Source organism: Eleginops maclovinus, chromosome 10 (genome assembly GCF_036324505.1).
Source record: "Eleginops maclovinus isolate JMC-PN-2008 ecotype Puerto Natales chromosome 10, JC_Emac_rtc_rv5, whole genome shotgun sequence".
In the NCBI taxonomy this organism is placed as follows: domain Eukaryota; kingdom Metazoa; phylum Chordata; class Actinopteri; order Perciformes; family Eleginopidae; genus Eleginops; species Eleginops maclovinus.
The window spans coordinates 10031218-10046065 of NC_086358.1; the positions used below are offsets into that span (position 1 = coordinate 10031218).

A 14848-nucleotide genomic window follows, 5' to 3' on the forward strand; every position below is an offset into this window, starting at 1 on the left:
TAAAGCCAAAGATGACGTCCTCAAATGTCTCACTTTGTCAGAGGAGTAAAGTAAAGGGTACACACATCTAATAAGCTGGAATCAGAGAATTATGACAAGAGGGTTACATAAGGTATTTGTCTGAGTTTTTATTTTTTACTAAGAAATGTTTGTCTGCAGTCATTGTTGTTATATATTTCTTTTTTTTCCCGGTGTAGTGATTTATTTTTAATTTATAATTTAAAAAGACAAGAAAAGAAAGTAGCACAAAAGCTAATTAGCGTATTGGTAACCATGGTGATTTAGAGGTCTTACACTTGCCGGTGTGCTGGTAAAAACACGTATGGCATGAAAAATAAAAATGTACAATAATTATGTTTGCTGTTTCCAAACAATGGAATAAAACTAAATAAAATGATCGATAATAACAACATCTTCATCGCTTTTCGATTTCAGACGGGCACAGGATAAACGCCTATAATTCGGGTCCTTCGGCTCCGAGGTCAGCAGGTTGTTTGTTGCGGTGTCTCCTCCATATTGTCCTACACACACCGGCCGGTCCCTGTCGCTTATCTGCTATTTTTCCCATTTCACAAGTTGATAGCAAAATCATCGACTACGGTAATACTAGGTAAGTTATAGGCCGTATACATACTTCGCTTCCTAAGGTTGTATTTTGTTGAAATATCGGCATCATAGTGAGCTATCGTCCCATTTGCTAGCTAAAAAACGCCCCCTACTACCCTCGTGTGTTGAAACGGCTTCAAAATACTGTAGCAGGTACAAGTGTAATGTTTCTTATAATTGATATTTTAAAGAAAACGAAATCCTCAATTTTCCCTGGAAATCCCTTCAGTTTATTTCGGGTAACGTGTCAGCATTATGTTATTCCGAATGTAATCTGAAAACAGCTGCTTTTATCATTTTTGACATATTTATGCAGAATTGTACTAGTAATGGTAAAGATACATTACGCTGTATGCTGACACGCCTTTAGCCCTTACGTTACCGTCGTGTACCTGCTTACTTTAAGCAGACAGTTGCTAACGTCCGGCCTAACCTTGACAATGAACAGGAGGACGTGAGAATCAAAGAGTAATGGAGACTATATGTCAGGTGGTTCAGGTGTTTGGCAGTGGCAGTGCAACTATTCAAAGTCCTTGGTAGAGTTAGTTTTAGGTTGGATTGTAGACAATCTACAGACTCAGGTTCGCAGTCGGTCAGCAGTCAGAGGACAGTTAGCTCACATACTAGCCTTGCTCTTCTTAACCACAGGGTTGTACTAAGGGACTCAATAAATTACATTTGGAGAAACACCAAACCATAGACTGTATAAAACTTAGGTACATTTTAATACTTCTGTTCTAACTTGCTCATAGTGGTGGATTTTATGCTAACACGTATATATATATTTTTTTATCACTGATGTGTCATGAGTTGGTTTACATAATATTGGATTAGAAGGTAAATTCAGTTTATTTCAACAGCTTTCAAATCCAAATCCATACTATATATTACTACTGCACAGGACCCTCCTCTTTTCATTAGATTAAGGGGCCTTTTCTAATTATATGATTATTGATAGGAAAAATAAGGCACATATGTTGTAATAATTAAGTGCATTTATGGTCCTTTTTCACCAATAACACCCTCTGAAATGTCTTTTTGTGACAGGCAAAATGGCAGTTCCTCCAACATATGCAGATCTTGGAAAGTCAGCAAAGGACATTTTCAATAAGGGATATGGTAAGTGAAAGCAAGATAAAAGACCATTTCATACATGTGTATTTACAAACCCTTAGAGGACAGGTCTGCTCTTTGAAACGCATTACCATTTCCAGTTAGCAGTTTCTCATCGTCATGTTCCTTGCAGGTTTTGGACTTGTTAAGCTTGATGTGAAGACAAAGTCTACAAGTGGAGTGGTGAGTTTAACTGTTACTATACATATACACAGATATAACTATCATTTAAAACTGCCCAAAATATGTTTGAGGTCATTTAGAAACATTATTTGTCTATCAGAGACCACCGTCCAGTCCTGAATAATTTGGTCACAGTTTTCCTTTTTATCTTGTGTGTTTATGTTTAAAAATAAATGTATTAAAGAACTCTTAACAATCAGTGTTTTCGCATGATGCAAGATCAGGGGTTTAACTCTCTTAACTGAAGTTTATTGTAGTGGATACATTACTGTCTCCAGGTAAGATTAATGTCCTCTTTTATTTACTTTAGGAGTTCAAAACGTCCGGCTCATCCAATGTAGACACCAGCAAGGTCACCGGAACCCTGGAAACCAAGTACAAGTGGGCTGAGTACGGGCTGACGTTCACAGAGAAGTGGACCACAGAAAACACACTTGGCACTGAGATCTGTGTTGAGGATCAGGTAAATGGAAAGCTCTGCTATGTTGCTGATCATCCTACAAATGCAGAGACCCTTAATTGAATGAGACTGATGGACTTATCTCTTTTGTAGATCACCAAGGGACTGAAACTTACTTTTGACACTACATTTTCACCGAATACTGGGTAAGCTGTTATGCTAGTTGTTAAATCATGACGTACAAACATTGTGTAATAAAACACTTTTCTAATTTCACTTGCTCACTTTTAGTTTTTTATTTATTTTACAGCAAGAAGAGCGGCAAGGTCAAGACGGCTTACAAAAGGGAATATGTTAATGTTGGTGTTGATGTAGATCTAGATTTCGCTGGTCCTACCATCCATGGATCTGGAGTGGCCGGCTACGAGGGCTGGCTGGCTGGCTACCAGATGACCTTTGACTCAGCCAAATCAAAGATGACCCAGAGTAACTTTTCTGTCGGTTACAAGACCGGAGACTTCCAGCTCCACACCAATGTGTAAGATTTTTATACGAAACAATTTGAACCAAGCTAGATTTGTGGGGAAAAAAGGTTTGAAAGAAATACTGACAAGCAACTGATTTTCAATTTTCTACTTTTTGTACCCCTCAGAAATGATGGTTCAGAGTTTGGTGGATCTATTTACCAGAAGGTTAACGACAACCTGGAGACTGCTGTGAATCTTGCCTGGACAGCAGGAAGCAACGGCACTCGCTTTGGAATCGCTGCAAAATACCAGTTAGACTCCAGTGCGTCCATATCTGTAAGTGTTGCTTCTTTCTTCTCCAAGGAAGTTATTTCCCACCATGTTTGAAAGGGTGACTCAGACATGTAAAAAAAAAAAAAGCTTGATAGGACATTTTGTAAATGTACATGTTTTTTTGTTGTACTTTTGTTTGCTTACATACATTTGAAGTACATTCGATATATCAAGTGCTACCTGAACACTCTTAATATTCGATAAATGATTTTAATGTGTTTTTCTCTAGGCTAAGGTGAATAATGCCAGTTTGGTGGGAATTGGATACACTCAGACCCTTCGGCCTGGTAAGGACCCTTCCAAGATATAATTGAACACACAATAGACCTATTTTCAATGAATTAAAAATATCTATGCATTTAATTTTTCTGTCAGGTATGAAACTGATCCTCTCAGCACTGGTGGATGGGAAGAGCATCAATGCTGGTGGTCACAAAGTTGGTCTGGGCCTGGAGTTGGAGGCATGAGGATCTGCTCCGCCATTTTAGAGGAAGAGAAATATCAACAGATATTATAGAGTCGAGCCAAAACAAAAAAAAAGAAGCCCAGTTCTCTATCACTGTTAGAATGGAACCCTTTCCACCAGCCTCTTTTTTAATGTGGTTACACCTTACTAGTCATGTTTCAATTACATGTATTTATCACTTACGCCTTCTGCCAATATATCCTCCATAGAGATAGGAAAACTCCTCCTCTAGATGCATTATGTTCAGGTATGGTTTCAGAAAACAAAACTTTATTTTGCTGAAGTGTGATAATGTAGAATGTATATCTGAGCTGTTAATTTGCACAGTAGAATACATATTTATTCAAGCTCTTTCTCCTCTGTTTTATTTGCACATTTTATTTATACTTTAGTAGTGATGTTCTCTCAGTTGGTAGTTTAACTCCCAACAAAATATGCTTATCAAAATCTCAGACACTTTAGTGGCTGAGATCACCTATCTTTCTAGAGAGGCTTAATTGTGCTGCTGTGTGATGAGTTTGGGACCTCTGCTACCTAAAGCTGCTTTTTAGTTGCAAGACAATGCTAAATGAATTTTCTTTTCCTCAGTGTGGCTTGAGTGAAAGAATATCTGTGTGAATCTTCAACATTTCTTCCCATTTGAGGACTGTGACACTAATCAGGAAGCTGTTTGTGTGTTGGCGTGTGTCTAACCTTTGCAATAAATTCCTGAAATCAACCTTCATTGTCTCCTGTTATTTGAACATAATAGTGGAATATGGTATAAAAACAATTTAAATAAACAATGACACACTACAAAAAAAGTAGCATGAAGTGTGTTTATTAAAATGCATTCATTATGTAAGTAAAATGCTGTCTGGTTACATAACTAATTATTAAGCTATTACAGATTGTGAGGTAATACATGTATCAGCTACCACAACATGTCCCATTAAACGAATATTCCCTATTCTAGGTAACTTCCACAGCCTATGAATCATTGTATTCATTACACATCTTTCTATAATTTTATAGCAAGTGTGAGCCCATCTCCCACGGTCAGCATACTCAGGTTGATTCGAGCATCTCGGTGCAACTTCTTGTTCAGCTTGTCGATAGCCACAGTGTCTTGGTCTTCAGGAGATGGTTTCACTACCTTCCCACCCCACAACACCTGCAGACCAGGAAAAGGAAAAAAAATGGGTTAAGAGGATTAGCAGTCTGTAAATATCCTACTCCAACTTAATGTCTTTGTGAAGCCCTACATTGTCGATAGCAATGATGCCCCCTTTCCTCAACAGCTGCAGAGCTTTTTCGTAGTAGTTCTCGTAGTTAACTTTGTCGGCATCGATAAAGGCGAAGTCAAATGTTCCAGCTTGGCCATCTGACAAGAGATCATCTGAAAGAAACAAAACAGAACATAGTGATAAAATACACTTCAGGGTCTACTTTATCTGTGAATAAACATCTATCTCCCTTGGTCCCCAGCAACATAAGAAACACATTATTTGATTCTTAACTAATAATAGTAAGTACAATAAGGTTATTTAAGCATGATCAAAATCATTCAATAATGTGGACAGAAATGTTTTTCAATGATCTAAACAAATGAATAAACCAGCTTTGGAGTAGTTAACCTTTTGAACATATAGGCAAATGTTGTTCTACTAACATGAAATAATGAGTTGTATTTCTCATAATAAATACCTATCGATGTGAAAATAGTAATACTGATTGTTCAGTCATAAACATTCTGAATACTGGTTAGTAAAGTAAAAAATATATAATTTTCTCCAACAAAAAGTTCGATAATTAAGGCGCGTGACGTCACAACACGTCGACTCGTGACGGTCGTCGCGACTTCACCGTTGAGCGTTTGATTCCCGTAGAAACACTTCAGAAAATAGATTAAACACTAAAACCACACACGCTTGTGTATTCGAAGAATTCGGAAATAAGTCACACATTGAATCCGAAGTATAAAGAGAAGTGCAGCAAACAGAGAGACCTCTTTGGCAGGACAACTGGATTCCAGGTAAGTGAAAACGTGTGTAAAGTTGAGCCGTTTAATGCTATTAAGTGCTACATTCAGATAGCTAACCGATTGCTAAATTTACAGGTAAAACCACCTGTGTTACTTACTATTTGACAAGCTTGGATGAATGTGGTAAGCCATACGCAGCTGCTTGCTAATTGGACCTGATTGGTGCGCAAATCGGTAATTAACGAAATTGATTTCAGCTGTCAGATTTTAAAGTTAAGACAATTGCATACACTTTATGTCATGATAACGAGGGGAAACCATTCAAGAAACACGGTGGAGTTAGTGTGCATCTTGCCTCTTAGCGGCACATATATTCACCCTCAAAAAAGTACTTTTAAATAAACTCACTTTTTGTGTGGCAGTTGTTTTTAATTGTTCAGGCAGTTGTTGCCTTATTAAGTTGCACTAAGCTAGGGTGACCAGATTTGAGGTGGCGAAAAAGAGGACACTTGCGATTGTTGCACAGAAGTCTAAGTACAGTAGACTTCTGTGCAAAGCGCCATTCAATTTAAGTACACGCTTAATGGTCCCATGAAAAACTGTGAAAACCGGACGTTTTCATGAATTTATAAAACCCCCCCGGACGCTCCGGACAGGACATAAAAAGAGGACGTCTGGTCACCCTAACTAAGCCTGAGGTGGGAACGCGGAAAACACTCGGTGGCGACAATAAGCCCTTCCCAAACTCAAGCAAAAACAAAGATAAGCAACACCAAGGTGGGATTTATTAGACGTTTTTTTTTTAAATCACTGTTTTGAGGTTTGAAGAGTCAAAATGTTGTGACAAAGACTTCTGGTTAAATGCTCCAGACACATTTCAAATAATTTTCAATAGGACATTCTTCTAAGTAAAATGAATTGTGGGAGTGTGACCCAAAGTTGCCTTCATGAGACATACAATTGTGTATGTCCCTCCCATTTTTAATAAATTGTTGAGACACAAGCCCTCTAGAATGACTTGTATAATGTTGCATCAGGGAATTGAACACATTTCATCAAATATTAAATTATTAAAATAAAAGCATCATTGTACCTAGAGTTTTCAGAGCTGGCTGTATGCGAAGATCAATTTTCTGTTCGACTCCAGCCTGGGAAAAGAACAAGAATAATTTCAAAACTCAAAGTGCAGCAGATAAGTCGTCTGTTAAAAAATATTTATTGCAGTACATGAATATTTGTTTACATGCATGATGTAGTTTACAATATTGTTTTTATTTTCTGGATGAATCAAAACAATATACAGGCAGAGGTATATCAGACTGGATACAGCTGATTGTATGTTTACATATTGTACATGAGTTTAAATATCCCAAATGCTCATGAATACCAGAATCTATATGAAGTTCAAGCATGTAAACAGATGTTCCACAAAAGAATCTCAGTAAAATACACAAGTAAAAGTCTATGAGATCAAACTTGGGTCATGAAATTAAATCCTGAAGGTGGTGTTGATTCAATCATTTTAAAAATGATCAGTGTAATATTATTAAATGACATGGCAGACTGGTTAGTTGTTGTCTTTTATCACACAAAAGACTGACAGACACTGAAGGAAGTGTGCTTCACATGCAGATGCACAGAAGTGCGTCAAACACTGCTACCATACATCTATTACCTGTGGTGTATGAAAATCCTCTGCACTGATCAGCACTTTGCAATATAGGAACAATACCGCAGTATTACACATCATATGCTTAACCCCATCAAAATACAGTGCTTTGAAAAATACTAAAACGTAGATGTGAATAGTACCTCTTTCCAGAAGGGTTTGCCAATGTTGGTGTAGTCTTCACTGACATCACATGCCACGATAACGCCGTCGTCGGGCAGAGTCAGTGCAATGCTTAGTGTGTTGTAACCTGTGTAGACTCCTGCAATGAGAGGGCACTAAAATCAGCACAGTGGATGCAATAGAAGGGACACAATTAACACTTTTAGAAAAATGCTAATGATATTCTGGTTCTGTACAGGCAGTGTAATTACATGAACTCAAGTTACTTTTTGTGGACAGCTTACCGCAGTAGGGCAGTCAAAATGAAATGTACACCATTTGAATTGATTTACAGCTATATACACTCAATTTTCTGCAGCAACCCAATTCCTCCTAGAAACGTTCCTTCTTATGTGCTTGTAAAGGTAATTTACTGGAGTCTGAAGATGTAAAGGATTGTTCCTGAGAGATGTATGCATTTCAGATACTAGATGTGATGTTAAGTCTGAGGCCCTTACCAATCTCTAATGCTTTCTTGGTTTTAATAAGTTTAGCCAGATTGGCCATGAACTGCGACTGCTCGCAGGCGACCATCATGATGTTCCAGGAGTGTTCCATTGTCCTCTGAAAGCGATAAGCACAAACTAGTTATGAAACATGATTTTATGACATAAATGCATAATTGTAACGGAACACATCCGTACTCAGGATACCGAGATGTGCTTACCAGTCTGAGTTTTTTCAGGGCTGGATGCTCTCTCATAGAGTTATTGAGAACATACTGCATTAGTGGGTTGTCTTGTCCCGCAGCGTGACTTTTGAAGATGCTCATTCTGGAAGATTTCCTTTTCCCTGAGGACAAACATGAAACAATTATAAAGGTTTTAAGAGCATGTCATTCAACTTACCATCCAGCTTATATGTCTTTCAGGAAACTGAAGTCTGGTCTACTTAATGTACGGTAGTTATTGGATTTAGATAAGATATAACTTGAATGATCTCAGAGGGGAAATGCAATTATTGCACCAGCAGTAACAGATCCAGATAAGGAAATAAAGACTGGAAATTGTAAAGCAATACGTATCTTTAACTTGAAGAATATACAATGAATAAGTCTAGACTACCACATTGTGGTGACGGTGCCTTTGTATCTACTCTTTCAAAGGCTTTGCAGAGTCATTAGGAGCTGGAAGGTGGAGCTGAAAGTGAATGAATGATAAGAAGGAGACTTTGTACTGGGTATTATTTGTAGTACTCTGTAAACCCTGTACATTACACCCTGAGGTTGAACATTTGGATTACCATGATTGAGCCTTCTTTCCTAGTTCCAACAGCTAAAACACTACATTAATGTTACTATTTGATTGTGTTTTTATATCCGTGTAATGCCCTGGCAATGCACAGGATTTAATGCTTAACTGCAGCATTAGTCAAGACTTGTATATAGGTCACTCAATCAAAGTCTTTAATGCATCACTTCCATTGTTAGTTATGTACATCACAGTGCCACTATAATGCTAATATATTATGTTCAACCAGACAAAACTTAACGAGAATATTCTTGACTATTTTCTGGTATTCTCTTTATGTCCACAACACTTAAGCTCAGATCTACATTGGAAACTCATGCTTCCAGGCAGTTTTAAACCAATATACTTAATTATATTACTTTTTGAAACTAATAGGCTACTTGTGAGCAAAATAGTCATTTGTTTCGTATATGTTTTCCCTATTCTACTAAAAAATAACAACACTACCTGTTAACAAAAAACATCCTGCCCTCTACAGGTAAAATCGCCTCACACACACACCTCACTGCTGATAGGTTACCTTGGCATAGTAGCAACGTTGTAAAGCCTTAAAGTGAAGAACTGAGGCTCAAATCATTTCTATCTTACCAATTAAATAACCGGTAAATAAAACAACTCCAAGTGTGACAGATCCAGCCAGGGCCTCTTTGGAAATGTAACGGAAAGCCATCTTTTAAACCAGAACTGTGATACGGCACGGACAACCTGATCCCAGTTCAAGTGCTTCCGTGTTGTTTGAGCGCGCGCTACCGTAATGCTGAGAATAGAGGCGAAGCTCTGATAAGAGGGGCTATTAGCCTGTGCCGATTTTCTGTTGCGTTTCTATCCACATACTATGAGTCACATCGACAATGCCATCATGTGATTGCCATTGTGTTTAGTGGCGATGACATGAGGAAAATGGATCGTGTTGCTACTCCAACTAATCCGCATTTTCAAGTCCAAATGAACAATGTGCTGCTGATTTTAAGAACTCATCCATCACATGTCAAACAAACATGCACTTGCAACCGGTTTCACGAGAAAAACAACTCACCACAAAGTTGCGTCTAAGAAGAGGGCGGATTGGACGTGAGAGTGCCTAACTGAACTGAATTCCTGCTGAAATGACCCTTAAAAAATTTAATCAGTCATGTAGAAATGGTCATATGACTTGCTGCAGCTCTCATGATAGGACTGTAAAGCAGACGCCCATTGTTGGGACTCACTGCTGCTACTAGTGCTTGTCCCTTTCTTTTGGAAATGTAACGACATATGACAATAATGATACTGTAATTACATGTGCAACAGAACAATGGTAGACAACGTTTTATTGAGTGGAAATATCCATACCACTATGTGCACTCATTTTGAACTAAAAGCTCTGCAGTGAATTATTAGTGTAAACTTTTTTTAAAAGAGTGCTTTATAAATACATTATTATTATTATTATTATTATTATTATTATTATTATTATTATTATTATTATTATTGTAATGTCTGGTAGTATGGATTGGATATGAAGCAGTTTCTTTAAAATTGTGGAAGGTTTGGACATGTAATACAGCTGTTCGTACAGAGAGGGGCGTTGTTGTCAAGGCAATGAATCTCAGTTTACAAGAACATAGTTTGGTGTTTATGTAAGTGAATACGATTTTCTGATTGAAAAGTTCCTAATAGTGAACATGTTGTGTTCTTTTTAAACATATTTGTTGTGCGCACTCGGTTATACACATTTAATTAATCTTTAATTTATTTTGATTCTGGCTTGTATGACAATTAACACCTGAATTGTTTTGATCATTATCATTAATTCTTTAAAGAGAAAAAAATCAGTATGACATGAGGTGTTCTGTAAATTAGAGACCATGTGATTGGGTTACCCTGTGTGTGGATCTGATTTTGTTAAAGTGCATTGTACTGAGGACGGCCTCAGGTGACAAACAATTTGAATCCTTTATTGTTATGAGGTCAGCATTGTTAAACTGAGGATATACAGAGTAAGGCAAAACACTCAGTCCTCGATATGACAGCAACTGTTTGGGTCTTCTCTCCAAGCTACATGAAGTAAACAGATTTGTTTATAACATCTGAAGTTTAAAGAAAATGAGCAACTATATTATAATATTTTAGAAGTACTTCTTCGACCCATTTCTTTGTGCAACACCAAAACATTTAGAGAAAAATATATATGATTCTGACTCCATAGATTTAACTCTAATAAAGCATAAACGATACAAAACTAAAATTATAAATATAGAGGATTTCAGAAAAGGTCAAAAGTCTCAGGAAGTGCAAACCAGTCATGGCTGCAGACCTTTGAACGACAAAGCAGTATTATATTTTTGCTGGACCACCATTGACGCTGTTTAATAGTGATAAATAAAACAAATGCAAAAACCTTATAGCTAGCATCATCATCGCAAAATGTACGTTCATCACTCTAATACAAACTGTAGGTCTAACTAAGGACAGTTAGAGATGTGTCCACTAGAGGGAGAAAAAAGCATCCTGAAAGACAACAGTATAATGCATTCATATTTGTGAGAAAAAGTATATCAAATACAGATGATGCCAACAAATCCAGTGTGTGTGACAAGGTCACAGTGACAGCACAGTTTTCTGGTTGGTGAGGAAATTGTGTAGGGATTGAAATGCATTCTGAAAGAGGAGAAGATTTGGACCAAGTGCTCTTATAAATGACCCCTACTGTTCTACCTGATGGATAGCTTGAAATCTGATGCTCTCTCTTCTCACTGACCTCCAGTTCCCAAGATGCCCTGGCTGCTGCTGCTGCTGCTGCTCACTGACAGAGTCTGGACAGCAGGGGAGGACAGAGTCTTCCTCCAGGGGACTGAGCTACTTCCAGCTGGGACACTGAGGTGTGGAGCCCGCCTCAGGGTAAGCCTCTTGTGTGAGTAAACACCATAACAATCCAGCAGAGAGACATGCTCCCTGGGTCGGGGAATTTTCTGCTATGCCAGAACAATGTCTGACACTGTTGTGATGATTGAATTTTATAGTCCTGCCTGACTCGAGTCTGCTGTCTATGAGAAGAAGTGTTTTATGATGTCACATGTCTGGATGATTAATGTGCTCTGAAATGTGTAGGCCATCTTTGTATGTGTGATGAGGCAATATTCTCTTTTAATCACAGACTACAGGACACTTTATGAGTCTATTATCTTTTTCTACAGAGGACTTGTTAAGCTTAACGTGAATAACCGTATTAAACATTCACCTGCTTAGTCACTAATACATTTATTTTAATTACTTAAAATACATGCCCTACACATTTTAAATCTGAGCTGAAAATTGTTCCTTTCCCTTCTCTCCCAGACAATGAAAAGCCATACAAGTCATCTACTCACAACTCTTGATTTTTGACTTTGGCAGCAGTCTTTCTCTTTGACTGACAGATGAGCGAGCGATACAACTCCATCAAAAAGTGCAGCCTGACAGTTCAATTTGACAGCTCTCTTCAAACCAAATATACTCCTTGTTCCTGGCACTACATCAATTTGACAAGATGAACAGTTGTAAAAAAAAAAGTGAGAAAAAAAATGTATGTGACAATAATAGGGGCTTCACTATGAAAGATACAAAACAAATGCACATTTACGTGACTGTCACCCAGTGGGTAGGTCATTCCTCAATTTGTGTTCAACAGTTTTTCTTTTATGCTGTTGCACAGTCATTATCCCTTTCCATATTTGATTGAAATATTATATCTTGATCTATCTTTTAAATCAATGGTTTAGGCCATACAATGTCAGAAAATTAAATATGAAAATGAAATTAATCAAAAATCAATTCTATTTAGCCAATTACTGTTGGGCAGAGGGTTTTGCAGGAGCACTAAAAATATTCCAGGATTAAAAAAAGATTTATGCAGATATGGGTTTTGATTTACGTTGAATGTTTAGAATGGCTTGCAACAACCTGTGCGAAATATCCAAATTATCTGTAGTTATTGCTTCTCAGATTTGGACATTCTCTGCGTCTTCCTCTCGGCACTGCGATGAACTAAAGTGGATTGAATATATGATGTTTATTATTTGGTTAATTATGTATAATGCAGTGCTTAATGTACACACCAAAGAACCTTTAGAACCTAAGACCTCTGGGTAAACATGACCCTTTTATAGCCATTAAACAACATCTTTAGTCAATTATTCATCAAAGTGAAATGCTTTCTGCCATTAGCAGGGGGCCTACATGAAGTTGTGATCAAGTCGCTAAATATTCTTGTACTTGTGCTGTCATCGTTCGAGTGTGTAAATCCTCATCACTGTGATATGCCTACATTCTGACCTCCCATTTAGCTTATAAAATGCATAGACCTAAATGATTCATGGCAACCATTTACATAATTCATAATTAAATCACTACTCGATGGCTTGGAATTTATTAAAAGTGAAAATGCATGTGCCGCCGTCGTGATATACTAATTAATATCTTTAGTTATCAGTGGCACATTGCCCACTCAGCTGGGGCCTGGTTATGGGGCAGGAATAATGCAATGCAACAACAAATTATCAGTCCATTTAAGTGGGAATGTCTCGGAGTGATGGCCACAATATGCATTTGCCTGAAGAACTTAAGGGAAGAAACTGTTTTATCAGAGTTGTCACGTTCTGGCTAATCATTTTGAACACTGTAAAGATTAAGGCTAATGCATTTCCATCCTCTCCCGCACAGGGCTGCAGGGCGTCTCTAATCGTGCTGTACACTTTTCCCACAGTCCATGAAAATGTGTGCCACACATGCTCTCAAACACCCTTTAAATCCTGCAGACAAAGAAAACTGAAAATTAAAACAGCATTGGTAATGAACAAATATTTATTTTGATACTGGTTTAAATGGTTGTAGTGCTCAAATGTTAAGATGAACAAATGACAGAAAATGTTATTATTTGGTAAAATATATAGTAACCAAACATTTGCTGCTTCTGGTTCCTCAAATCTAGGAATTTAATAACATTTTTTAACTATAGCCATTTCAAAGGAACTGGCTTTGGTGAGTTCATACTGCAGCAGACAACACTGAACACAACATACTAGTAAAACACATTTTAAAATACACAAGAATACACACATAGATAAAAAGCAAAACCAAAAATACCTCAAAGGGCCATGAGTCATCAGTTGGTTTGCATCCTGTTATAACATCAGATTGCCTGTATTAAAAAAAATCCCCCAAAAACCAAAGGTTGACGTGACCTCATAAAGACATCCCTGAAACCCACTGGTCATGTAAATGAACCTGTGTCGCCAATTAACCTTCCCTCTTCTCTTATGAGCTCCATGTTCTTTTTTGTTGCGACAGTTAATTCAGAATTGAACATCCAGTAACCCTCCCGACCAGCGGACAAACAAAAGGGTCCTCTTCACTAATGGTCCCTGAGGCTTCACCACTATCTATTGATCTGCTGTCACCCAATTTCTCTGTGACTTATGCCCTGCTTAATTCCCATTACTGTGCACACTGAAGCCTTATCAGGGAGAACAATAGCCTTGTTGTCACTGAGGGCAAAAATATGAGCGGACCTGTGACAGTGTGAGCGTAAACCCATGACTCCAACTCCTCGAGTCCTCTCTATGACCTCTACCATGTGGGCCTGTTAGAAGCCCGGCGTCAGAATACTAAACTCAGTCCGACCCGTTTGCAGATGAATCAGAAAATTGGATCTGGCTTGTTTCATAAAAACGAGCCCCCAAAATACAGAGGGCCGGCTCTTTAGCCATAAAACTGTCGTTGTGATATGTCTCTTGCAATGATGATTCTCGGTTACTGCATGCCCCCTCTCCAGCTAGCTGCTATCTCTTCCTTTCAATTATGTGTTTCTCTGCTCTTTTAGACAAAGAGTAATAAAGCTATAAATCGTGTAACCGGCAGAAGGTATGGACATTCTGTCTCTGAACTGCTGTTGAAACTGCCATAAACCACCCACAAAGTCAAAGATAAGGATTTACAGTTATTTAACATCATCCTTGTCCCCTAAATCACACTGATAAGAGAATTAAGTGATAGCTATAGGTTCTTTGTCCTCTAGCTATTGATTTTTTTAACAGAGAGGCCCTGTGCAATGTTTTTATTGAGCATCCTATTTGCTTTAAGCTTGAGAGTGGAAATTGAGCTATTTGGATTGTTTTATTTGGACTCCAGATTCTACAATTGGAATTAACGTATCTGGTAACAGAATCTTCTTCTTGTTTAAGTTTCACAGTGGAAATGTTTTTAAATCACATCACAAT

At 37.8% G+C, this 14848-nt stretch overlaps 2 protein-coding genes and 1 long non-coding RNA gene across 6 annotated transcripts in view; 2 read left to right on the forward strand and 1 right to left on the reverse strand.

The window, feature by feature from the left end:
• The first annotated feature begins 448 nt into the window (after window positions 1–448).
• LOC134871239 (voltage-dependent anion-selective channel protein 2-like) lies at window positions 449–4286 on the forward strand. The gene is made up of 9 exons (XM_063893921.1): window positions 449–610; window positions 1654–1725; window positions 1853–1902; window positions 2213–2365; window positions 2456–2508; window positions 2613–2840; window positions 2955–3105; window positions 3332–3389; window positions 3478–4286. The coding sequence occupies exons 2-9, from the start codon at window positions 1659–1661 to the stop codon at window positions 3567–3569; spliced, it is 852 nt and encodes a 283-aa protein (XP_063749991.1). The 5' UTR covers window positions 449–610; window positions 1654–1658; the 3' UTR covers window positions 3570–4286.
• An 86-nt stretch (window positions 4287–4372) lies between these two features.
• On the reverse strand, window positions 4373–9809 carry LOC134871240 (catechol O-methyltransferase domain-containing protein 1-like). 2 transcript variants are annotated; one of them, XM_063893923.1, is made up of 7 exons: window positions 9649–9809; window positions 8030–8154; window positions 7821–7926; window positions 7344–7462; window positions 6625–6679; window positions 4813–4946; window positions 4373–4721 (listed from the first exon to the last, which is right to left on the reverse strand). In XM_063893923.1, the coding sequence occupies exons 2-7, from the start codon at window positions 8132–8134 to the stop codon at window positions 4569–4571; spliced, it is 672 nt and encodes a 223-aa protein (XP_063749993.1). In that variant the 5' UTR covers window positions 8135–8154; window positions 9649–9809; the 3' UTR covers window positions 4373–4568. The 2 variants fall into 2 exon arrangements, with proteins under 2 accessions (XP_063749993.1, XP_063749992.1); XM_063893922.1 differs by lacking the exon at window positions 9649–9809 and adding an exon at window positions 9201–9452.
• The window catches only part of LOC134871241 (uncharacterized), a 126707-nt gene continuing 117237 nt past the window's right edge, over window positions 5379–14848 (forward strand). For 2 of the 3 annotated variants that reach the window (XR_010166650.1, XR_010166651.1), the window contains exons 1-2: window positions 5379–5582; window positions 11359–11505. This is a non-coding gene — a long non-coding RNA (uncharacterized LOC134871241). The remainder of the gene's footprint in view (window positions 5583–11358; window positions 11506–14848) is intronic. The other variant, XR_010166652.1, reaches the window with a different exon arrangement.

What these genes read in the sequence shown, in the direction of transcription:
- LOC134871240 (XM_063893922.1), bottom strand. Translation starts at nt 9,282, where the DNA reads ATGGCTTTCCGTTACATTTCCAAAGAGGCCCTGGCTGGATCTGTCACA. An exon ending in GCCAGCTCTGAAAACTCTAG is followed by an intron (nt 4,947 to 6,624) that starts GTACAATGATGC and finishes TGTTTCTTTCAG; the next exon opens with ATGATCTCTTGTCAGATGGC. An exon ending in GCATCATTGCTATCGACAAT is followed by an intron (nt 4,722 to 4,812) that starts GTAGGGCTTCAC and finishes CCTGGTCTGCAG; the next exon opens with GTGTTGTGGGGTGGGAAGGT.
- LOC134871239 (XM_063893921.1), top strand. Translation starts at nt 1,659, where the DNA reads ATGGCAGTTCCTCCAACATATGCAGATCTTGGAAAGTCAGCAAAGGAC. An exon ending in CATTTTCAATAAGGGATATG is followed by an intron (nt 1,726 to 1,852) that starts GTAAGTGAAAGC and finishes TGTTCCTTGCAG; the next exon opens with GTTTTGGACTTGTTAAGCTT. An exon ending in ACTCCAGTGCGTCCATATCT is followed by an intron (nt 3,106 to 3,331) that starts GTAAGTGTTGCT and finishes GTTTTTCTCTAG; the next exon opens with GCTAAGGTGAATAATGCCAG.